This window comes from Castor canadensis, chromosome 10 (genome assembly GCF_047511655.1).
Source record: "Castor canadensis chromosome 10, mCasCan1.hap1v2, whole genome shotgun sequence".
Taxonomy (NCBI): Eukaryota; Metazoa; Chordata; class Mammalia; order Rodentia; family Castoridae; genus Castor; species Castor canadensis.
This window is the reverse complement of record NC_133395.1, coordinates 106,730,712-106,756,598: the sequence shown is the minus strand read 5'-3', so window position 1 is coordinate 106,756,598 and position 25,887 is coordinate 106,730,712. Positions and strand designations below refer to the sequence as shown.

At 38.9% G+C, this 25,887-nt stretch overlaps 1 protein-coding gene and 1 pseudogene across 1 annotated transcript in view; one reads left to right on the top strand and one right to left on the bottom strand.

Moving 5' to 3' along the window:
• Kat2b (lysine acetyltransferase 2B) overlaps nucleotides 1–25,887 on the top strand; it is a 93,083-nt gene that overhangs the window by 45,012 nt on the left and 22,184 nt on the right. Inside the window, exons 5-9 of the mRNA XM_074043829.1 lie at nucleotides 659–840; nucleotides 10,183–10,374; nucleotides 16,279–16,385; nucleotides 20,654–20,779; nucleotides 23,687–23,823. Of these exons, the coding sequence (XP_073899930.1) occupies nucleotides 659–840; nucleotides 10,183–10,374; nucleotides 16,279–16,385; nucleotides 20,654–20,779; nucleotides 23,687–23,823 (744 nt within the window). The remainder of the gene's footprint in view (nucleotides 1–658; nucleotides 841–10,182; nucleotides 10,375–16,278; nucleotides 16,386–20,653; nucleotides 20,780–23,686; nucleotides 23,824–25,887) is intronic.
• LOC109683216 (small ribosomal subunit protein eS25 pseudogene) lies at nucleotides 12,596–13,000 on the bottom strand (annotated as a pseudogene).

Sequence of the window (25,887 nt, the reverse complement as noted above, 5' to 3'; positions counted from 1 at the left end):
AAATTTTAATAGTTTAGTCCAGTGGAAGACATGTTAGTAGCCTTTTGATGAATATTTTCACAAGGAAAAACATATTTACTAAAGAATCACATTATATGTGAGCAGCTATGCTGATAGTACAGCAAGAATTCTGTTGCAAAACAGATTATTATTGTTGTTATTATTGTTGTTTGGTTCGAACTCAGGGCTTCATACTTGCAAAGCAGGTGCTCTAGCCAAACTTTGGTTCATTTGCTTTGGTTATTTTGGAGATGGGGTTTCCTTGAACTGTTTGCCCAGACTGGCCTCGAATAACTATCCTCCCAGTTTCAGCCTCCCAACTAGCTAGGATTACAGGAGTGAGTCACCAGTGTCTGGCTTGTCTGAGGGATGTTGGTCTTTTTAGTCCATGGTTTTCATTTTTCCTTTAATGCTTCAGAATTGAAGCAGGCATAGAATCACTTCTCATACCTTTTCTGTCTAGTCACTTTTCCTACACTGGGACCTGAGGCGAGATTCTCTCTGGGCATTGCTTTCTTTTAAGAGAGGGGAAGACATTTTTGTGCATTGAAAATGTCTATTCCTTTGTTAGTAGCTACCAGTGGTGCTGGTTATGTGGGTGCCCAGAATTCGTGTGATTGCATATTTGCACAACTAAATTGCCTTTCCTGCTTTTCAGGGTGTGAATAACTTTGTACAGTATAAATTTAGTCACCTGCCATCAAAAGAAAGGCAAACAATAGTTGAGTTAGCCAAGATGTTCCTAAACCGCATCAACTATTGGCACCTGGAGGCTCCATCTCAGCGAAGACTGCGCTCTCCCAATGATGACATTTCTGGATACAAGGAAAACTACACAAGGTAATCCCACAACTAACAAGCTCTGCTCCCCTGGCTCCATAGAGCACGTTACAGACATGGAATTGGTAGTTGTCTCTGCAAGTGCAAGGTTGCCTAGTTGTTGTGGTGACTCCATCAGCTCAGAATGCATGTCTGTATAATTTAGCCTGTGAACTACTTTTCATTACCATCACAGTATTCTAGGGGGTGAGGGATTCAGATCACCCTGACCTATACTTTCCAGGATGGAGTTGCCAGCCATGTGTGCCCATTGAACACTCAAAGTGTGACTAATGTGATTTGGTATTTCTTTTTAAAATTTTCATACATGAATATAAAGTACTTCAATTATAGTCACTCATCCATAACTGCTTCCTCCTCCTTTTTCTTTTCCTTTTTTCTTCTTCCTCCTTCTTGTTTTCCTCCTCCTCCTTCTCTTTTTCTCTTCCTTTTCCTCCTCTCCCTTCTCTCTCTTTCCTCTCCTTCCCCCTCCTTTTTGGACATAGTCTTGCTATATAGTCCAAGTTAGTTTTGAACTCATGATTCTCCTGCCTCAGCCTCCTGAGTGTTGAGATGGCAGGTGTGCACCACCATGACTTGAATTGGGATTTCTAAGATTGTACCAAGAAGAGTTTAAAATGGCTTTTTTTTTTTTTTTTTTTTTTGTGGTACTGGAATTTGAACTTGAGGCATACATTTTGAGCTACTCCACCAGACCATTTTTTGGTGAAGGTTTTTTTCGAGATAAGGCCTCATGAACTATTTGCCTGGGCTGGTTTCTAACCATGATCCTCCTGATCTCCACCTCCTGAGTAGCTAGGATTACAGGTGTGAACCATCACTGCAAGGCTTGAAATGGCTTCTGAATAGTTTAAAAGTTTTACAGCTAGCTGTCTGTCTGTCTATCTATGGTGCTGGGGATGGAACCCAGGATCTTGCACCTGCTAAACAAGCCCTCTATCACTGAGTTACATCACTAGTCTCAGTAGATACTATTTTTTATATTGATTAAATGCACAAGTGACAGTGTTTTGGATACTTCAGTGCTTTCTCCTTGCTAGGCAGGTGTGTAACCTCTTGAGCCATGCCTCCAGCCATCATCTGTTTCTTTTTACTTTTTTTCTTTTTTTTGGAAGCATTGGAGTTTGAACCCAGGGCCTTGCCCTTGCTAGGCAAGCACTCTACCACTTGATCCTCAGTCCTAGCTCTTTTTGCTTTAGTTTCATTTTTAGATAGGGTCCCAAGCTTTTGTCTGGGGCCAGCCTCAGACCATAATATCCTCTCACCTCCAGCTTCCAAGTAGCTGAGGTTACAAGCATGCACTAACATGCTCAGCCTTCTTTTTCTTTTTCAGTGTGGCTACGGGTAAGTTTAAAATACATGTATGTCTTGTGTTTTATTTCTATTGAACATTGCTGAGTAACTATAACAACTAATATATAGAGCCTTCAAATCAAAAAGAAATGCAACGAGTATTATGGAGTTAAGAATTTATTTTTCAAGGAAAGCTTACTTTAGTCCTATCCTAACACCATGATGGAAGTGATATTATTAAATGTGTTATCGTCTAGTCTTCATTCCTTTACTTTTATTTTTTGTTTTGGTGGTGTTGGGCTGAAACCCAGAGCCTTGTGTGCTGATCATGTCCTCTGCCACTGACTTGTACTTCCATTCCTAGTCTTTGCTTCTTAAAAATAAGTATTTTACGTTAGTTATAATGAAGGAAAATGCTGATTTTCAAATTCATTTTGTTCCACCATTTAACATCATATCACGCATTTCACAAATTTCACTATAAATCATTGAGTTGATGAACCATAATTTACCTAACAATTTTTCTATTGGTAGATGCACAAATTCTGAAAATATTCTTGGACTGAACATACATTGTTTTCTAAAGTGGGAAAGTAATTTTACTGCTTATGAGCTAGAGAATGAGAGAATTACCTTTGCACATCTTAAATGTGTGCCATATATATATATAATGACTTACATTTATTTTCTATTTTCATTTAAGTAACAGAGACCAGGATTATCCATTCTGGTTTTTTTTGTTGTTGTTGTTCTTCTTTCTTTCTTTTTTTGTTTTTTGTTTTTTTGTAGCCCAGGCTGCCCTTGAACTCATGATCTCCTGCCTCAGCTTCCCAAATACTGGGATTATGGGCCTGGGTTGCCATCCCCAGCTTTGACCTTTTTTAAATTATTGTTATTATTACTATTAGTATTAGTCATAGTAATACCTCTTTCCTTCTCCTTCACCTCCTTTTACCATATCTACAATTTAAATTGTAAATGTTTTTACTTAAGAACTGATGTTTATAGATTTCTCCAAATCATTTTTTATTTATGAGATCTTTTTTTTTTTTTTTTTTGGTGCTAGGTTTTGAACTCAGGGCATACACCTTGAGTCATTCCACCAGCTCTTTTTTGTGATTTTTTTTTTTTTTTTTTTTTTTGAGATAGGGTCTCACAAACTATTTGCCTGGGCTGGCTTCAAGCTATGATCCTTCTTATCTCTGCCTCCTGAGTAGCTAGGATTACAGGCAATAGCCACCAGTGCCCAGCAAGAGATCTTTATTTTTATATCTTTCATTTCAGGGTTTTACATTAACAGTAGTTCTATATTATTATACTTATAATATATAAGATAGTTGTAATAGATAACTGTTGTTTATAATAAGTTGAGTTAGTTAAGTCTCTCAAAAATATATATATCTTTTAATGCCATCTGTGAACAATTGACGAGGCTGAATCTTGGTCAAAGCAAACTTATGAATACATTTCCAACTCTAAACAAGTAATCGTTTCATCAAGAAAAAAGAGAATTAAATGTGAAATAGCACAGCAGACATTACTGTCTTATAGGAAATATGATAAAAATACAAGGCAACATTTAGGAATTAACTATGAAATAAGTGGCCCTTACAATTACTTAGGGAATAACAAAAATAGAAACTGGACTCTGAATGAGCACTGGATAATTATTTGAATATCACTTTAGAAGCTAAGATAATAGGGGAAGAAAGACAGCAGAAGAGTCCTTTATAGCCCAGCATCCTGAGCCAACAGCTGAGGGATGGAATCAGACAATGGTGGAGAGAAGCCACTGACAGAAACTGAAATGAATATGCCCTGATGAGTTCTGAAACCTGCTGATTTCTGGGTGCAGGGTAGACCAAGAGTCTCTGTTAATAATAAATAATAAATAAGGAAATGAAGGTTGCTGCTTCCCCATCACACCATGTTGCTGAAGAAAGGGAAGTCAGATTAAAAACCTGTGCAAATTAAGAGAATATGTCAGGTTTCAGAATAAAACTTCTCTGCTATGACCACATTTGGAAATGTACAGAACCACATACCACCACAGCGTGGTGCCTCACTGATACTAATTGTCTCAAAAATGGTTAATACTATAGGCAGTAGGCACCGGCAGGCTTTATCTTGATGTGTAAGAGAACCTTAGGATCTCAGTGGTGGTTCAGCTTGTAATTTGCAGCACTGTAGCAAGTAGAACAAAAGGGCCCAGGACTGTGGAGCACATCATTAGCATGAAAATAGGGTGAAATCCGATTCTCTGTGGAAAAGACTGGTGTTCATTACCAAGCTAACCAGTGAACCTTTATCCAATTAAAAAACAAAAAACCCAAAAAAACCCAAAAGCATACTGAACAGAGCAGCTTAAATTACTGTTATGAATAAAGAGAAAAAAAATAAATCTTTGAAAATGTAAATTAACTAGGCATTACATATACATTCCCAGAAATCAGTGGGATTTTAGGAAAAAAAAAAATCTGAGCAAAATATTTTGAAGTTCTTGAATTTCATGGTGGTGACCATTATTATTTCTTGAAGAAATAACCTGAAAAGAAAGTGTCAGAAGAATATGGCTTATTAAAATTCATCTGGACCAACAAAATCTGCAAAAGGACTGTGGCAGGTAGTGTTAGATTCTGAGTTGTGTGGAACTTCTGAAAGTTAAAAGTTTATAGCTCCACACTGGGGAGATGTTTCATGAGAATACAGAGCAAGTAGATATAATTAGCTTGATTTGGGGAAACAGTTTTATGTAGCCATTGTTATGTGAAGCAGATCCTGGCACCACACATACTGAGTATTCATAATGAGTCTAGAAAAGTATTTGCCAGGAAGCACGGGAAATTTCCCACATGGTCTTGGAGGCAGAAGAGCTAGCTCCTAGTGTGGACTCCAGTAATGCTTCAGTATCCTTTATCCAAGTTTTTGTTTGCTTGCTTGTTTGTTTGCAGTACTAGCATTTGAATTCAGGACCTTGCGCTTTCCAGGCAGTTGCTCTAGAATTTCAGCCAATGCTTCTAGCCCAGTATCTCTTATTCAAAATGCTTTAACTAGAAGTGTTTCAGATTTTTTGAGTGTCATGGATTTTGGAATGCTTGCATAAAATTTAAAGTTGAGCATCCTAAACTGAAAATGGAAAGTTTCAGATTTGGAAGTATTTCAGACTTCAGATTTGGGTGACTTTGTCTGTAGTAACTCTGCTTTAGTTCTGGGGAACTATGTGAGTCCACTTAATTTCTGGAAACTGAATTTTTAGGGCAACAAGCATAGGAACAACATGGTCTTCTGAATTCAAAGTTTTCAATTCTCACATTTTAAAGAAAGTTGCACAGTCTCATGATGGTGTAACAAATCTGAGTTACTTGAACAATCAGCAAATAGCATACCTGCGCCATCTCTATTAGACATGCAAAATGGAAGGAACTGTCATTTTGTTTCTTTCTAGGAGACCTGAAATCAATCATTTAGGTAAAAATCTTTTCCTGTGAGTAAGTCTTTGGAGTAATATGTGTGTCTTTATGTGCCTGTTTTCCTTCTTTCTGTCACTGCATGCAACACCATGACAGTTTATTAAAATAAAATATCACCTGCACATGCATATTGACTCAGTCTCTTTATCTGCTGTAGACTATCTAGATTGTAAAGTAAGATTAATCTTACAAGTAAAAGTAAAACTGAAAAGCATAAATTGAAATCTATGAGATAACGCTAGAGGAAGTGAATGGGAATCTGTTATTTGAAATTTTTTTACTGGATAGTAACAATCTATGCTGTTGCCTTACCCTGGGAAGATTGAATGACATATTACTTACTTTTGGATGATAATATTTATGTGTATCATCTCTGTAAAAGAAATACCATTAGTCTTTTTTTTTTTTATGCTCTGGAATTTTTTTAATTTTTGTATAAAGGGGTTCCATTCTGATGTTCCCATATATGTATTTAATATACTTTGGTCAAATTCATACCCTCTGTTAACTCTTACTTACCTCTCCCCCCATTTTAAACAATTTAACAGCTCTCATTATTCTGTTTTCATACAGGTGTATAAAGCACTTTGGTCATATTCACCCTTCCCTTTACCCTCTCATTTCACCTCTCCCCTCCCACTAGTTCCCACCCCTAAACAGAACCAGTTTTACACTCCTGACATTCATTTTTTTCTTTATTCATATATTCATATGTGCATACACTGTTTGGGCCATTTCTCCCCCCTGCCCCTGCCCTCTCCCCCTGCCCCCCACCTCTTTCTGGCAGAACCTGTTCTGCCCTTTTTCCCAATTTTGTTGACGAGAAGACATAAGCAATGATAAGAAAGACTTAGCGTTTTTGCTAGTTGAGATAAGGATAGCTATACAGAGAGATTCCTAGCATTGCTTCCATGCACAAGTGTATTACAACCCGAATTGATGCATCTCTACCTGACCTCTTCACTACTTCCCAGTCACCTTCCCAAATTGACCTCTGTCATTTTAAGGTTACTGTATTAGCTCCTCTGCAGTGGGCACATCAAACACTTTTAAGTTTTGGGTTTCCTATCTATCCCCTTTCCTCCCATATGTGCTCTCCCCTTAGCATGTGACCCAAGTCCAACAACATTACTGCCTTTGCCCTAGATCTAAAGTCCGCACATGAGGGAGAACATACGATTTTTGGTCTTCTGAGCCTGGCTAACCTCACTCAGGATGATGTTCTCAAGTTCCATCCATTTACTTGCGAATCATTCTTCATGGCCTAGTTAAATTCCATTGTGTCTAAATACCATTTTCTTAATCCCTTCGTCAGTAGTGGGGCATCTTGGCTGTTTCCATATAACTTGGCTATTGTGAATAGTGCTACAATAAACATGGGTGTGCAGGTGCCTCTGGAGTAACCTGAGTCGCATTCTTTTGGGTATATCCCCAAGAGTGGGATTGCTGGATCAAATGGCAGATCTATGATTAGTTTTTTAAGAAGTCTCCATATGGTTTTTCAGAGTGGTTGCACTAGCTTGCATTCCCACCAGCAGTGTATAAGGGTTCCTTTTTCCCCACATCCTCACCAACACCTATTGTTGGTGGTATTTTTGATGATAGCTATTCTAACGGGTGAGGTAGAATCTTAGTGTGTTTTTGATTTGCATTTCCTTTATGCCCAGAGATGGTTAGCATTTTTTTCCATGTGTTTTTTGGCCGTTTGAATTTCTTCTTTTGAAAAAGTCCTGTTTAGTTCAGTTGCCCATTTCTTTATTGGTTCATTGATTTTGGGAGAGTTTAGTTTTTTGAGCTCCCTGTACATTCTAGTTATCAGTCCTTTGATGTATAGCTGGCAAATGTTTTCTCCCACTCTGTGGGTGGTCTCTTCCCTTTAGAGATCATTGCTTTTGTTGTGCAAAAGCTTTTTAATATTTTGTAGTCCCATACTTTCTCTTAGTTGCTGAGCTGCTGGGGTTCTGTTGAGGAAGTCCTTGCCTATACCTGTTACTTCCAAGGTAACCATTAGTCTTAAAGTCCCAGTTATCTATGCCTCAAATGGAAATTGTATTGTTCTGTTTTTTTTTGTTTGTTTGTTTGGTGGTACTTGGGTTTAAACTCAGGGCCTCATGCTTGCTAGGTAGGTGCTTTACCACTTGAGCCACTCTCTGCCACCACTAAATGGAAATTTTAGACTCAAAATCAGAACTGCCCAGTAGATACAGATGTGAGGCACACATGCGAATGTATGTTTTCTAGTTGCTACACTAAAAAAGAATAAAGAATGGGCGTGGTGGTGCAAACCTGAAATCCCAGCTCTAGGGAGAGGCAGGAGGATTGTGAATTTCAGGCCAGCCTAGGTAGGCAAGACCCTATCTCAAAAAAAAAAAAAAAAAAAAAGTAAATAAATAAATAAGAGAAATTAATTTTAACATGTTTCATTTTATTCAATGTATCAGAAGTATTGCGGCCTGTCCATATAATCAATGGTAGATGTTATTAGGAATATATTTCTAGGCTTTTTTTTTTTTTGGTACTGTCTTAATTCAGTCACTAAATTTCATACAGTTAAACCTGAGCAGAAGGAGTGCTACTCAAACAATGAAGTTGTGCTTAATGGAAAAATATTTTACATTGCTGCCATTGAACAGTAAAATTGAAGTTGATTAAATAAAGTTAATAAGTAAGCCCTTCAGTTGTACTGGCTACTTTTCAAGTCCAGTGCTCAGCAGTTACATGTTGCTCTGGCTACTGTGTTATACAGCACGGCATAGAATTACATTGTTGTAGAGCACTTTATTGAATAGACCAGTCTACACCACTTAAGATTGCACACATTTCATTCCATTTCGTAATGTTAAATCTTAAAACAGTCTTGGCATAAACAAAGTCACGTGATGTTGAACTTCTGATTATTAAGATTTGTGACTGTTTAACTCAGATTTGTAGTTTCATAATGAGTTATTTGGGAGCTGGCCTCTCCTAGACCTAGATATTCTTTCAACTTCATACAGTGACCACAGATTAACGTTTAACAAAGATTGACTTTGTAGTAGTTGGTGAGCTTCTGAATGACAAAATAAAGTAATACTCTTTCTAGTTTTTTTTTTTTTGCTACCAAGACCACTGACAGGATGTAACATAACACTTAACGATGCCCATTTCAGTATTATAAAATGATCCTCGGGCATTAGTTATTAAAAGAGAAAAGTTGAGAGAAGAAATAAAAGTACTGGCAGGGTTTTAAGATTGATTATGAATCTAGGCAGAACTAAAAAAAAAAAGGTTTTCTTCCCCAGTGGTGAAGTATCACCACCTCCACCATCACCACCCCCAGGGCAAATAGGGTGCAAATTAATACTGTTCAAGTTCACTGAGAGCTCCCTGTTACTACAGGTGGGTAGTGTCCCTACTTTATTAAGGGAGAAGTTGTAATTTTTGGAAAGCATCAGTGTACTAGAAGAGAGTGATTTGGATCTACTATCAAGGAATATGAATCTGTACAAATCTTTTTGACACAGTTTCGCTGGTTTGGTGCCACTGTCTGTGACTCCCACTGTTACATGTTAGGTGCATGTTTCTGGGTCCAGGGAATTTTAGACTTTGTGTCTCTTGGAGACACAAAAAATGAAAAGACAGAAAGGGTGAGGAGTGTCATTTTTTAAAGTCTTTCATTCTCTAGTTTCAGTGAAGGAGCTTTCTAAATCAGATGGCCTGTGTTGCCTACATACTCTGGACCTGTGGTCAGATCTCAAGAAAACCCTGGCTTCTCTCTGGTGTGGGCTCTTCTCCAGTCCTGTGCAATGCTAAAGTTTATTTTTGATATTGAGTCTGAGCCGTTGCAAAGCATACCAAGGCGACAGACAGTGGAATCTTATTATTTCCTGCATTTCAGCTGAGTTTTGAACAGTTTTAATGATCTTTATCTTCCCACCATAGCTTCTGTGATACATGAATGCTGTGTAGGCATTCTAAAGAAATCTTACATTTCACATAGGACTAGATGACAGGATTCTGATTCTTTCCCCAAAGGGATATCCTGAGCTTCTCCTTCATGTTCTTTACTTAAAACTCCACTTAATATGGCAGAAACTCAAATTACACTGTCCTTTACACATGATATCTCATTTAGTGCTCAGAGAACCCAGCGAAGTTTCTTTAATGGTTGTTCCTGTTCTGTTAGATAAGGAAGTAGGGACTGGATAACAGAATGAAAATTTCCAAAGTTACGTAGCTAGTTAACTGGTAAAGCAGGGGTTTGACTTCAGGAGTCACTGCATGATATTGCAGAACAGGATGTTTCTAACAGAATTGACCCCAAGTGGGGCTGGTGGTGTGGCTCAAGTGGTGGAGTGCCCTTTGCAAGCACAAAACCATGAGTTCAAACTCAAAAAAAAAAAAAAGAAAAAGAATTTTTCAGGTGGCAGGGCAGGTTAACCTAATCCTCATGTTCACTAGGTGATTGTGATACTCTTGCTTGTCATATGCAGGTCTAGTTTCTCTTGATATGGTAAGTTTTATTGAGAGTCACCATAATTGGGTATTTCAGACAACCTGGGGTTTTGGTATATTGATGGTGCTTATTTCCTTGTTACAGGTGGCTGTGTTATTGCAACGTGCCACAGTTCTGTGACAGTCTACCTCGGTACGAAACCACCAAGGTGTTTGGGAGAACACTGCTTCGCTCTGTCTTCACCATTATGAGGCGACAACTCCTGGAACAAGCAAGACAGGAAAAAGACAAACTGCCTCTTGAGAAACGAACTCTAATCCTCACACATTTCCCCAAGTAAGGAAAAGAGCTCTTGCTGGTTTGTTTCATCCAAGAACTTGAGTATGCTAAATACACACAAAAGCCTGAATAAATTACAAAGTCAGGAAAGATTTAGAAAAAGCATCCCAGGGAGGAGGGAGAAAGGACCCTCACTTACTTTGTGAATCTTCTTGGGTGTTTTCCAGCCTTTGTTAGCTTGATCTTGTGTTTCTACAATCATTGCTCTTTTAGCATGCCCCTCCCACACACCTGGGTTGTTGTCTTTGACTTTCATGTAATGGGTCACCACTGCCATTTTGTTTTGTCTATTCAGCTACCAGGAAGCTAAAGGGGCATTGGGAGAATGGGTAGATGCTGTGCATCCTCGTTCTCTAGCCCTCTTTAAGCACAGGTGAACCACATTGCCTCACCCAGCCCTGCCCCTTTTACTGTTTGGAAACTAGACTACAAGAGCAGGACTGGCCCTGAGTAGAGGCTCCTGCATCCTGGCTTTTCTATCCCTGTACTCAGTTTCTTGCAGAGCATACATATTCTGTGCCCCTTGCATGTTGTCCTGCCAGAATGCCAAGACATCCATAACCTTTTTAATGTTTTCAAGTGAGGGAAATAAAGCAATAGGAAATTGATGTGTTGTACTGTTGGCTTTGGAAATGATATTTGGGAAGAAAATTTTGAAAAATTTAAGCTAAGAGGTTAGCTGTTGGTGAGAGGGGCTGAGCGTGCATCTATGATTTGAGGGTAAATGTCAGTAAAAACATGAATGAGATGCTTGGTGGAGGAGGAAGACAGCATAACTTAAAAAGCTCTCTAGTTGTGACAGAGCCTTCTTTCCTCATCCCACTGAGGACTGCTGGTTTTGGGAATAGACTTATCAGAGAAGGGAATTGTATTCTGTGGTTGCAGATAGTTGAGAAACATAGAGAAACTAGATTTTTTTTATTTTTTGAATTTTCAGTGCTGGGAATGGAATTTAGAACCTTGCCCATGCTAGGCAAGCACTCTACCACTGAGCTGCACCCCTATCCCAGAAAGTAGATTTTTATTATTAACATGCCATTATTGGATGACCCAGTTTGTGCCTCAGGAAAGATGATTTTAATCCTCAGAAAAATAAGTTGGTTCCAAACAGCAACGAAAAAGGGTTTTTGATAGAAGTTATCTGAAAATGTCTTGGCAGTGTAACCCAAGTCCCAGAGCTTCAATGGAGGAGGTCATGGGTGACTCTCATGGGCTTTAGCTGGACACACAGTATTTGTATAAATATCCTCATAGCCTCATTATCAATTTTTTGGTTTTTTTCCTAAGTAAACCAGTATAGGAGACTGAGGCATGACCTGAACATTTTGGTGTACTCCAGGGTGGAAGACTTCAAGGCACTTATACTGCAGCTTATAGGGGACCCTAAAAATGTGTTTGGATTTCTGGGCATGCTCCTCTATTCAGTGCCACCATTTAACTGATCTAAGAGTCTTTTGCTAAACCTCATACTTATTTCCCCATTACATTTGTCATATACATAATGTTTCTGTTTTCAAATGATAGATGTCGTTCTGTCTCTATGCCAAGGGTCAAAGGACAAAGAGGGATCCTCCTGTCCCCCAACACACTATATATATACCCATTATGGTGGTAAAAGAGAAATTTTAATTACTTTGTATAGTAACAATTTTTGTTCCTTAGCAAATTCATTTTGCTTCTTGCAGATATTTGCTAATTATAGTGTGTTTTGTTCCTTCAGCCCATAGTTCTGGCATGCTCATGCTGTTGAGGTAAAAAAATCAGTGTGGCTTTCTTTTCTTCTGTTACTAATGGTAGGGTAAAACTACCACCCACTTCTCCTTTTAAATCCCTTTTCATGGAATATGACAACATTTGAGGCTGTTGGGGATTTATACCTACCATTTTGACAGCAGAATCATACAAAATGAGGTCTGCAGTGCTATTTGAGAGCCAGGCCCCGTCTTAGAGTGAGAGCCAGGACTGGCTCCCGGGTATCCTGTGGGGTCTCTCTGGTTTTCTGATGCATTTGCAGGTTCACACTCTTACCTTGTATCTTCCACTGGCTTTAGCTTCTGCCTTTCTTCTCATCTACCTATTGTTTGGAAGTTTGTTTTTTTTTTTTTTAAGTTTAGTATTTGTATTTCATTTTGTTGTTATTTGTTTGTTTGAGACAGGATATCGTTATTAGCCCAGGCTGGCCTTGAACTTGCCATCTTTCTGCCATAGCCTCTTTTTTTTTTTTTTTTTTTTTTTTTGATTTAACAAAGTTTTATTTCTCCAAATGTACAGTTGGCTGGATCTGTTCATGCATCTTCACCAGCAGCTAGAGCATCTCCACCCTTAGTATTTCTTGTATAAATTACTTGAGCTCTGTGCTTTGAAACCAATTTGATAAGTCCTTTACCAAGGAGCTCCTGGCCAGAGAATCCCGAATCTTCAGCCTCTCAGAGACCACAGCTGGAGTTAGAAGCTTATAGTTGGGAACTTCTTTATACAGTTTGTCGTAAATGGCTTTGTCCCGAACTTTGCCTTTGGACTACTTCTTTTTTTTGGCCTTGCCCCCAAATTTGTTTACTGGGTCTTTGTCCTTCTTGGCTGACTTTATGGTGTCTTTATTCTTCTTGTTGTCCTTGGGTGGCATCTCCAAGCTGGGAGAGCAGCAGTGACCACCGCAGCCTCCCTAAGATGTTGGGCAAAAAGCTACCATAGCCTCTTGAGTGCTGGGATTATAGGCACATACTACCACATTTGGCTTTTAGTATCTGTATTTCATTCTACATTCTATTTTAGAGAGTAAAAAGAAGAAAAAAGAACACCTATAGCCTCAATATCCTGAGCTGAGCTACTTTTAGATATTTATATTCTCGGTAGTTGTATGTCTTTGGGATGGGTATTTTTTTTTTTCATTTTTCTTTTATTATTCATATGTGCATACAAGGCTTGGTTCATTTCTCCCCCCTGCCCCCACCCCCTCCCTTACCACCCACTCCGCCCCCTCCTTCTCCCCCCCCCACGAATACCCAGCAGAAAATATTTTGCCCTTATTTCTAATTTTGTTGTAGAGAGAGTATAAGCAATAATAGGAAGGAACAAGGGTTTTTGCTGGTTGAGATAAGGATAGCTATACAGGGCATTGACTCACATTGATTTCCTGTGCGTGGGTGTTACCTTCTAGGTTAATTCTTTTTGATCTAACCTTTTCTCTAGTACCTGTTCCCCTTTTCCTATTGGCCTCAGTTGCTTTAAGGTATCTCCTTTAGTTTCTCTGCGTTAAGGGCAACAAATGCTAGCTAGTTTTTTAGGTGTCTTACCTATCCTCACCCCTTCCTTGTGTGCTCTCGCTTTTATCATGTGCTCATAGTCCAATCCCCTTGTTGTGTTTGCCCTTGATCTAATGTCCACAAATGAGGGAGAACATACGATTTTTGGTTTTTTGAGCCAGGCTAACCTCACTCAGAATGATGTTCTCCAATTCCATCCATTTACCAGCGAATGATAACATTTCGTTCTTCTTCATGGCTGCATAAAATTCCATTGTGTATAGATACCACATTTTCTTAATCCATTCGTCAGTGGTGGGGCATCTTGGCTGTTTCCATAACTTGGCTATTGTGAATAGTGCCGCAATAAACATGGATGTGCAGGTGCCTCTGGAGTAACAGTCTTTTGGGTATATCCCCAAGAGTAGTATTGATGGATCAAATGGTAGATCGATGTCCAGCTTTTTAAGTAGCCTCCAAATTTTTTTCCAGAGTGGTTGTACTAGTCTACATTCCCACCAACAGTGTAAGAGGGTTCCTTTTTCCCCCGCATCCTCGCCAACACCTGTTGTTGGTGGTGTTGCTGATGATGGCTATTCTAACAGGGGTGAGGTGGAATCTTAGCGTGGTTTTAATTTGCATTTCCTTTATTGCTAGAGATGGTGAGCATTTTTTCATGTGTTTTCTGGCCATTTGAATTTCTTCTTTTGAGAAAGTTCTGTTTAGTTCACGTGCCCATTTCTTTATTGGTTCATTAGTTTTGGGAGAATTTAGTTTTTTAAGTTCCCTATATATTCTGGTTATCAGTCCTTTGTCTGATGTATAGTTGGCAAATATTTTCTCCCACTCTGTGGGTGTTCTTTTCAGTTTAGAGACCATTTCTTTTGATGAACAGAAGCTTTTTAGTTTTATGAGGTCCCATTTATCTATGCTATCTCTTAGTTGCTGTGCTGCTGGGGTTTCGTTGAGAAAGTTCTTACCTATACCTACTAACTCCAGAGTATTTCCTACTCTTTCTTGTATCAACTTAAGAGTTTGGGGTCTGATATTAAGATCCTTGATCCATTTTGAGTTAATCTTGGTATAGGGTGATATACATGGATCTAGTTTCAGTTTTTTGCAGACTGCTAACCAGTTTTCCCAGCAGTTTTTGTTGAAGAGGCTGCTATTTCTCCATCGTATATTTTTAGCTCCTTTGTCAAAGACAAGTTGTTTATAGTTGTGTGGCTTCATATCTGGATCCTCTATTCTGTTCCACTGGTCTTCATGTCTGTTTTTGTGCCAGTACCATGCTATTTTTATTGTTATTGCTTTGTAATATAGTTTGAAGTCAGGTATCGTGATACCTCCTGCATTGTTCTTTTGACTGAGTATTGCCTTGGCTGTTCGTGGCCTCTTGTGTTTCCATATAAATTTAACAGTAGATTTTTCAGTCTCTTTAATGAATGTCATTGGAATTTTGATGGGAATTGCATTAAACATGTAGATTACTTTTGGGAGTATCGACATTTTTACTCTGTTGATTCTACCAATCCATGAGCATGGGAGATCTCTCCACTTTCTATAGTCTTCCTCAATCTCTTTCTTCAGAAGTGTATAGTTTTCCTTGTAGAGGTCTTTCACATCTTTTGTTAGGTTTACACCTAGGTATTTGATTTTGTTTGAGGCTATTGTAAATGGAATTGTTTTCATACATTCTTTTTCCGTTTGCTCATTGTTAGTGTATAGAAATGCTAATGATTTTTCTATGTTGATTTTATATCCTGCTACCTTGCTATAGCTATTGATGATGTCTAGAAGCTTCTGAGTAGAGTTTTTTGGGTCTTTAAGGTATAGGATCATGTCGTCTGCAAATAGGGATATTTTGACAGTTTCTTTACCTATTTGTATTCCTTTTATTCCTTCTTCTTGCCTAATTGCTCTGGCTAGGAATTCCAGTACTATGTTGAATAGGAGTGGAGATAGTGGGCATCCTTGTCTGGTTCCTGATTTTAGTGATTTCCGTGGGCCTCCAAAACTTGACATCTGTTTGGTTTATAACATAGAGAGAAGTTAGCATAGTAATGACTCACTAATGGGTCCCAAGTCTGGCCTTGCTATTTTGTATTTGTAGGAATTTGGGCCAATTATTTGTCTCTGTGCCTTAGTTTTTTTCATCTGTAAAATGCACATAGTAGTGGATTCTGTTTCATAATGTCACTATAAATATCGAGTGAATTAATGTACATCAGCCACTTACAACGCTGCCTATCATAGTAAGAGCTATGTACAGATGTGTGATAAACAGGGTTGATGTGAGGATTTAATTAGAAGTTCCTAAAGCAGGTTAGGCTCAAAGAAGGCACTTAATGAATATTAGACAATTTTTGTGGTGACTGTGAGACCTGAAATTTTGCTCTGAGTCAAAGACCAATGCATTCTCACTGTGTGTCCTGTCTTGCATCAAGCTATGCAGTGTTAGCATTTCTGTGTTTGAATAGAATAAGGCTGCCCAAGTGAATCACCACTTGACTCATAAGAGGTCTCTAGTTCATTTTTGAGTTGAAGATGACACCTTGATGTTAAAGGGATTACCAAAGGTGATTAGGCTTTTTTGCTCTAGTTATACATTAGTGGTTTTTTAAAAAAATTTTATTATTGGTTCTGTTTTTCTGTCTAGATTTCTGTCCATGTTGGAAGAAGAAGTGTATAGTCAAAACTCTCCCATCTGGGATCAGGATTTTCTCTCAGCCTCTTCCAGAACTAGCCAGCTAGGAATCCAAACAGGTAAATTTCTTTTTACATAAATCAGAGAGCAACCAGAACAGCCAACCTGAAGTGTTCGTTGCAGCTCACTCTGCATTTATTTGTGTTTTTCATTAGGAAACTGAAGACTAGACCCAACAAAAAAGTAAACATTGACAAATCTTGCATTTGCATCCCTATTAACGAGGAGAAAGCGGGTACAAACCAAAATCTCACAACTGTGTCTTTGTTGATAAGGAGTGCAGGTGCAAACCAAATAGATATAACAAGAATAACTACAGGAAGGCTTAGCTTGCACATTGCAATTTAATGGGAGGTGTAAAATACCAGACAGCTGAACTTTGTAGTCAGATGTTGGGTCTTTTTGAAGATATTTACAGTCCCAGTCACTGGCTAGATATGGTAGGAATGAAGTCCCACTCTGGCTTTTAAATCTATGATTCTGTTTTATGTATTAATTTATCAGCAGGATAATGGTGGGATAGTGAGTGGAAGAGGGTGGTCCTGGGTCTCAGGATGTGAGGTACTTCTCTCCAGGGCCAGGGTATTCCAGCCATTATCTTCACTTGGCTCTGGTGTCAGTTGGCATTTGTGAGGAAGGAAGACTGATACCCTTTTGGTGTCAGTGATCCCAGAAAGGGGATCTGGATTCCTACCTTTGACACTAGGAAAACTCAATGAAGAAGTTTGGCAAAAAAGTCCAGAACATTGGTTGATGTCTGGCTGTGGGGAATGACTGTCTGCTGGACTTTGATGTCCAGGTTTTTTTTAGAATTCTAGCTCGTTGTTAGTATATGGGCTTGTGAGTGTAATTTTATTCTTGCTTTAAAAAATTTGAGGTATGATTTACATAAAGTTCAGCATTTTTAGTGCACCTTGAGTTTTGACAAACATGTACAGTTGGGTAACCATCACTACCATCAAATTATGGAACAGTTGCAACGCTCTGGAAAAAGTCCCTTGTACTCGTTTGTGGTGCATCCATTGTCCTACCCCAGCCCTGGTAAACACTGACCTGATTTTTGTTCCTCTAGTTTTGTCTTTTCCAGAATGTTGGGTGGAAGAAATCATGTAGTATATGGCTTTTGAATCTGATGATTTTTAGTTACCAAAATGCATTTGAGAAGGCTCTTTAATTTCTTTTTTAAATCCAGCACTTCAGTTTGGATATAAATGTAATTAAATCCCTACAATGCTGAGTGCTTAGGGAATGAGGTATTTTGATTTGGGTCAAAACATTTTTGTTTGAATTATTGTTACCAAAACATGTCAAAATATCTTTGTGTCATTTTTGTTTCATCCAAGTCATAATTTCATGTTTCTCTGGTTCAAAACCTGTGGTGTTCTAAGGCTTATCTGTACATACTACCTGCTCCCTGCAGATCTGCCCAGTCAGTATTTATTGTACATATGCTCTGTGGTTACTGGACACATCCCCTGCATTGCTTTCTTTCTCTACTTTGCTATTCATTCGATCTTTGTCCTGCTCTTCTCTAGCTTTCAAATGGCATCCCTCCTGCATACTCTTCCCTCACTTTTCCCCTGGCAAGGACTGGGTCTCCTTCCTTCCAGACTTTCATTAGATCTTGAATGTATGTTGATTGTCAAACACGGCTGCACAATGGAACCATCAATGATGATTTTAATATACTGATTATGAATGTAAATCTTGCTATCCCAAGAGCATGTGATGTTATTTCCTTGGGTTGTTGCCTGGACATTGGGACTTTTAAAGGCTCCCCAGATGATTCTAATGTTTAACAACATTTGAGTCCTTCTTCTTGCAAACTCATGGCTTTGTGCAGGCTAGGCAGGTGCTCTACCACTGAGCTACACTGCAACCTGTGCAGCATTTGGGAACTGCTGTGTCATTTAATACACATCTTACATTATCCTAATCCCACTTATTATTCAATATATCTTTTCTCTACTAATGCAACTCTTGGATGATCAGAAACTCAGTTTTACCACAATAATAATTGATATTTTTATTCAGTGCTTGTCTGTGAAAATTGCTTTATGTCTTTAAGTCTTCTCACAAACCTTGGGAAACTGGTTACCTCTTTTACATAGTTGGGAAAATAGGAACTTGAAGAAGAGTCACAAGTTTCCCAGATCAGAACTTCTAAGGGATGACACCGGGTTTCACTCCCAGTTCTGTCTAATTCCTAACTCCCATAGGACATTAGGAGCCAGAGTACTATGTTCTTTGTTGTGGTGAACACTAAGGTGCACCGCAGGCAGGGGGAGGTAATGAATGAAGTGCTGTTTCTCCCTCAGGCAGAGATGTCAAAGTTGTTCAACAGGGTCAACTTAGTTCTCTTATGAAGGAGCTCTGGAAAGAACTTTCCTGACTGAAAACTCACTTTGACTGTTGCCTGCTCAAAGTCCTCCCTGTCTGCTCAACTTCTGGCCACAAGTTCTCTCCCATAGTGCAGAATAAAGAAGAGAGAGACTCTGTGGAAATGTTTATTTTATGGCTCAGGTTATCCCCAGTGAAGCTGGATGGTACTCTTCAGTCTTACCTGTGGCTGTCAGAAGGGAGCTATCTTTTCTTTCCTGCTGTAATTGCAATGTATTCTCTTTAGGGGAGGAAGCATGTTGCCATGTTCTCAATTGGCATGTCTGCACCTTCATGCAGCTGTGAGAAACGACATTCATAATGATGGCTTTAAAGTTTTGCACAATACTCAAATGTCTTCTGAATCACCAGAGCTTCCTCTTTGTTTAGAACCACTCCAATGTACTTGAAATTCAGAAGACCTATGTTCTGGGAGAAAAAAACAGATAGCATGACACTTTAGTGTTTTCTGATTCCATTTTTTTTTTTTTTTTGAGACATGGTCTTGAGCTGTTGGGCTGACGTGATCCTCCTTCCTCAGCCACCTGAGTAGATGGAATGACAGATGCCACTACCTGGCTTTATTTTGACTCTTCACATGCCATTTGCTATTCAGTTAGATGTGCAGTGGGTTGGTTGGTTTACTTAGTCTGTTACCTTCTTGGCTGCTGGGAATGTTCTCTGAAGAATGAATGGTGACTGCATGGGAACACACACTCTTTCTAGGTATCTGTGCTGTGCACTGTGTGACCAGTGTTAACGAGACTCAGCTACGAATCGGCACACCTAGTAAAGAGGCATACTACTGTGTTTAACGGCTTTCAAAAATCTAACAAAACTTACTTGGAAATACTCTTCATACTGAAGAGTCATAGGACTAGGATAAAGAAATTCCAAATTTACCAATTATTAACATTTTGCTATACTGATTATTGTCCCCCTCCTACCCATTCTTTTTTTCCACATTTTTTATTAGCACATATTAATTGTACAGTGTTTTTTTTTTTCTTTTTGAGACAAGGTCTCCATATGCCCAGGTTGATCTCAACTCAGGATCTTTCTACCCCAACCTCCTAAGGGTTGGGATTACATGTATATGCCACAAAGCTCAGCTTTCTGCCTCTCTGTATAATTCCTGTCCTCCAACATTACATATTTTCTCATAAATTAGCTTCAAGTGTGAACATTAAGCTCCACTTACTGACTTAAATGGGCGTGAGCAGTGTGGTTATTAAAAATGAGCCACTGTAACGTGGTATGCTATTGTTATCTGATCTATAGGCTGGCTTCTGTTTTTACCTTTTGTCTCCGTAAGGCAATTTATAGCAATTTTCCCGTCACTGTAGGAGCTGCAGGAATACAGCTGTCACTGCTATTGGGTTTGATTACTTGATTAAGATGGTATCCACTGGCTCTGTCCACTGAAATATAACTACTTCTCTTTTTGTAGTCAAAAAGTACCTTTGTATCCTGCCTTCATCAAAATTGTATTCACAAGCCAGGCATGGTGCCATATTCCTATAATCCCAGTACTCAGAAGGTGGAGGCATGAGGATCATGAGGTCAAGGCTAACCTGGACTACATAGTGAGACCGTATCTCAAAAAAAAAATTGGTACTCATAAAGTTTAATTTATTGGTTATTACATGACTGCTATCAAATGGTGATTTTTTTTTGGGCTAACTTCTAACCTTCTTTTCTTATTTGTTAGTGTTCTTCTGTAAGAGAGAACTTTGCCTTCTCCTTATTTATTTAGGTATTATTTTATTAATGTGGACTCAGAATATCTTTATTATACTCATTGAGTTACATTCCATTATTGTCTTTTTTTGTCTTGATGCCCTGTTTTTGTGGTGTTGGCAGTAATAGGATGGTCTCATGTGTACTTGGTTCCTTGTTGGCTAAGAAAGGAGTGATCTAATGCCGTCTTTTCCTTTTCTTGGGGCAGTTATCAGTCCCCCTCCTGTAGCTGGAACAGTTTCATACAATGGAAACTCATCTTCCATTGAGCAGCCAAATGGAGGGAGCACCAGTCCTGCCTGCAAAGCCTCTTCTGGGCTTGAGGCAAACCCAGGTAAGCTCTTACAGGGGTAACTGAAGGCTGTGACTTGCCCTAGGGGCTCCACTGTGGCAAAGGTAGATTTATACCAAAGACAGATTGTGCATATCTAGGATTTTAATGGCTGGAAATAATTTTCTGTTAGGCTTTGGCCTATACTGGTTAGTTATTGCTGTGTAACAAATCAACCCAGAATGCAGGGTTTTTTTTTTTTTTTTTTTTTGGTACTGGGGTTTAAACTCAAGGCTTACACCTTGAGCTGCTCCACCAGCCCTTTTTGGCGATTTTTTTTTTTTCCAAGATAGGGTGTTGCATACTGTTTGCCAGGCCAGCTTTGAACCTCAGTCTTCCTGCTTTCTGTCTCCTGAGTAGCTAAGATTATAGGCATGAGCCACCATTGCCTAGCAAAGTAGCATAGGAGGTGTGAGATTAATTTTCTATGTTAGTTATGTAAGCATTGTACCCTGATGGTGAAACACTAGTCTAAGACATTGTGTGAGGGCTTTTTCTTTTTTTGGCAGTACTGGGGCTTGAACATAGGTCCTTATGCTTGCTAGGCAGGCTTTCTACCACTTGAGCCACTCCACTAGCCAGAATTCAGTTTTAAAACCATAATAACTTATTGTTATTGTCATAGCTCACTTACTTGGTGTCTTCTGGCAGTTGGCAGTTCAGCTAGTCTCACTCAGTCCTGGCTAGGCTTACTCACGAGGCTACCCATGGTCTGGGGCCTCTGTTTTGGGCTTGATTTGGTTTTGGCACTTAAGTGGCAGCTCCCCACACATTTCTCATCCTCCTCCTGAGACCACTGGGCTTCAGAGAGCATGTCCTTCTTGTGACAGTGGCAGAAGCCTCAGGGAACAAGCAAAAATGTTCAGTCTTCTGGAGCCAAGAATCCTTGTCTCATTATGGTATCCAAAGCAAGTCACATGATTGAACTCAGAATCAAAGGGCTGAAGAAGTGGAGAGATGTGGTCAACTCCTTTTATAGGAAAAACTGCAAAGTCTTATCGCAAAGAATGTGGGCAGCAGGAAGGTAAAGTGTTTGGTCACTAAGTTAATCTCCCATATGGGCAAAACCATCTTTTAACCCTAGAAGTGTTTTGCATAATGTTTTGAAGGTTGCCTTTCTGTCCATAGACTTGACATCAAACAAATCTTGGATATGACTTTTAAAATAAAAGAAGTCCTATGAAAAAGGGAGAGAAGAGGCCCTTTGATGAATACCAAATATTTGGCTTGTGCCATTTTTTTCTCCCACTTCTAAGGCAGGTATCACTGACCAATGGAGTCTCTGCCAGTGAGCTTGATGCAAACTTTGATGTTTTCTTGTAACATGTTTAGTCTATCAGGTTTGGGTCCTTAGAGATATAATCCTCTGCTATAAAATGACTTGTTGCATTACTCTTGGTAATGTCTGAAAACATTTTTACTTATCTCTAAAAACAACAACAAAGTAGTTAATATAGTTACACGCTCAACCAAAGCCATTTAGTAAGTAATATAACACATTTATGGAAAGCACTTTCTGTAAATGAAGTACTTTGCACTACATTGTTTCTTTTAAACTAAGTTAGTGAGAATGCTATATGGAAGTATGCTTGGTAGGGTTAATACCTGAGAAGTAGATTACATCTAGAAATTTTTTGTTGTTGATGCAGGGGCTTGAACTCAGGGCCTCATACTTGATAGCCAGGTGCTCTAGCACTTGAGTCACTCTGTCAGCTACATCTAGAAATTAAAAAAAAATTCAGGACTTTGTGCTTACAGAGCAGATGATGCTCTACTGCTTGAACCACACCTCCAGACCATTTTGCTCTGGATATTTTTTGGACATGAGGGTGTCAAGGATTATTTGCCCAGGTGGTCTTGAACCATGATCCTCCCGATCTCAACCTCCCAAGCAGCTAGGATCATAGGTGTGAGCCACAGGCACCCAGTGAAATTTCAAAAATTTAATTACAAAAATAAATACATGTTATAAAAGTAAAAATCTGAGAAAACCCAAGTATGAAAAACAAAGGAGAAAAAGCCACCATGTCTTTTTCATGAGTAAAGTGAGAGAAAGTCCTCTGCTTTCGCAGGACCTTCCCAGTATGTGGCATGTTGAATATATGTACTTTGTAGGCCAGGAACCCTGCTTACTTTGTGAGGTATTTTAAGTCACATACACACACAAGGCATTGTGAGTAATAAGTGGGTCATTTTGTGATGAAAAAATTTAATTCACCATTTTGTTTATTAAAAATAATTCACTAGTATATTTCAAATACATATGAAGCTAAATAAACCTAATATACATACATGGACATGATTCTATGTTTGTGTGTGGGGGAATTAGCAGAACTAAAAGGAGAAATAATTCAGTCAACAGTTGAAGGCTGTTACAAACATCTCTGAGCAATCCATAGACAAGGCAGACAAAAATATCTAGATCTAGAAGCCCTAAAAACATGGTGAACCAGCTTGACTAAAGGGTTTATAGAGATTATTGCTTCTCAAAATTGGAAAATACTCATTATTTCCACAAAGACACTGCAGATTTGTGAGAAAAAGATATTATGTTAGGCCTTAAAGCAAGTTTCAAAACCTTTCTACCTTTTGGTATCAAATGGACAGTTGTAAAGTTACTAAATAATAATAACTAGAACCAGCCTTTGCCTTTGCAGGTGAGGAAACATGCTTTAATAACTTATATAGCAGGTTAATTAGCATAGAAAATAATTCAAAATGGATCTGGGATTGGCAGTTACTGTGACCTCCTCCCTTCTCTTTCCCACCTTCCATTCCCACCCTTTTCCCTGGTAAAGAGGGGGGTGATCTCCATGCCCATCAGTGCTATTAGAAAATTAGCTGGATCACCTGTCATGTGTTTTCTGTTTAAAACCATCCGTTGTTTTCCTTTTGTTTTGATCGTCACAGGAGAGAAGAGGAAAATGAATGAGTCTCATGTTGTGGAGGAGGCCAAGAGACCCCGAGTTATGGGGGATATTCCAATGGAATTGATCAACGAGGTCATGTCCACCATCACAGACCCTGCAACGATGCTTGGGCCAGAGGTCAGCAGGGCAGACTGGGCAGCCAGCTGGGAGGCCCCTTCTGGTCTCCTGGCCACTCCAGCTTTCAGAAATGGAGTGCTCTGCTCTCAGCAGAGAGTTAGCGTGCTGCCCGGGTTTATGTGTAACCTATTGGTCAAGGTGCGGAGGGCAGGAATGGCTGGTGAAGAGGTGATCTCCTTGGTGAATATGACATTACATGGCCACATACAAATAATTCAATCCCTCATCAATGTCGCAAAAGACTTTAACCTCCAGATTCAGTAGTTGTTTACATTATGTAACAATTAACTTTCTTCTTTCCCTTTCTGTCTTGTGAACCATTTAGAACTATTTCAGAGTTAAACATAGATGTCATAGTGCTTCACCCCTAACTCTTTTTACATGTATCACCTAAGAGTGAGGCTATTCTCCTGTGTAATTACAATGCAGTTAGCACTCTTAGAAAATTTAGCATGGCTACAATATTTTCTAACATAGGCTTGGCAAACTACAGCCTATAAGCTGGATCTGCACTATTTTTGTAACTAATTATTATTATTATTATTATTGTTTTTTGAGGCAGGGTCTCAATTTGTTGTGCAGGTTGGGCTCAAACTGGTGGGCTCAAAAGGTTTGTGTCACCTTATACTCCCGAGTAGCTGGGATTATAGGCATGTTCCATAATGCTTAGCTTGTGACTACATTCCTATAAAAACATATTTATCTCTGGCTGCCTTTGCATACAATAGCAGATTTGAATGACTGAGACAGGGGATCATCTATCTGACCTTCTATTGAAAAGTTTCTGACTCTGGCATACTATACAACCTATATGTGTGATGGAATTTCCCATCCAATCAGATTGTATCCTTTATAACATTTATTGCTGTTGTTGAAGGAATAATTAGGGATAGAACATTGCATATTGTTTTTATTTCTTCATTACTTTACCCTCTCCCTTTTTTTAAAAATTTTTATTTTTTTATTATTCATATGTACATACAATGCTTGGGTCATTGCTCCCCCCTGCCCCCACCCCCTCCCTTACCACTCACTCTGCCCCCTCCCTCTACCCCCCACCCCCCTCAATACCCAGCAGAAACTATTTTGCCCTTATTTCTAATTTTGTTGAAGAGCCCTCTCTTTTATTTATTTTTTTTTTTGGCAGTACTCAGGTGTTTGAACTCAGGGCTTGCGATTGTTATGCAGGCCCTCTACTGCTTGAGCTATGCCTCCAGTCCTAGTGGCCCCCTTTTTAATACAATTTTTTGTGATGTTAGGAATTGAACACAGGGCCTTGCATATAGTAGGCAAGTGCAGCAACGTTCGCAGCCTCTTTTGTCTTCTTTAAAACAATTGTCCAGCCTGTTTTTGGTATTTGGCAGTGCTGCTATTGTTGATGAGTCTTAGTCACTAGTTTTGAATAATTTCTATTTGGATCTGTTTACTTGCTTACCAGTTATTAGATAGATTAAAATGAAGCGTTTTTGGTAAAAGTACTGGTGACTTACCATCTAAGAGGTGGTTTAAGACATTTCTTACAGCTTCCAGGAAATGAAGAAAGGGCCTGGATATTATTATTACTATTACTGTTATTATTATTATTATTATTATTTTTTGCAGCCCTGGTATTTGAACTCTGGGCCTCATGCTTGCTAGGTAGGTGCTCTTACTGTTTGAGCCACTTCACCAGCCTCTGGATATTATTTTCTAAACAACTTTTTGTATCTGTTTAGTGTGGCTCTGGTAAACTAAAGTATTAATTTTTAATTTGCCATATTTTCTTAAGTATTTATTTTATGACCTGGAGGATAATTCAGAGAGCTGGAATGTTGCAATAGAAATATATCATGGCCTAAGGATATAGTTCAGTAGTAGAGTGTTTGCCTGAGCACCACCAAAAAAAAAGAAAAAAAAGAGGAAAAAAAAATCTCATCGTAAATTGACCTTTCCAGTTCCTTCTAGCTATCTAGTCTGTGGAGACTTAAAACTGTAGCTCCTTTTGTATTCATATCATTTAGGGATTTAGTGCCTTTATAGATTAGATGAGCTTAGTTTCTTTCAGCTATAAAGTGGGAATGCAGC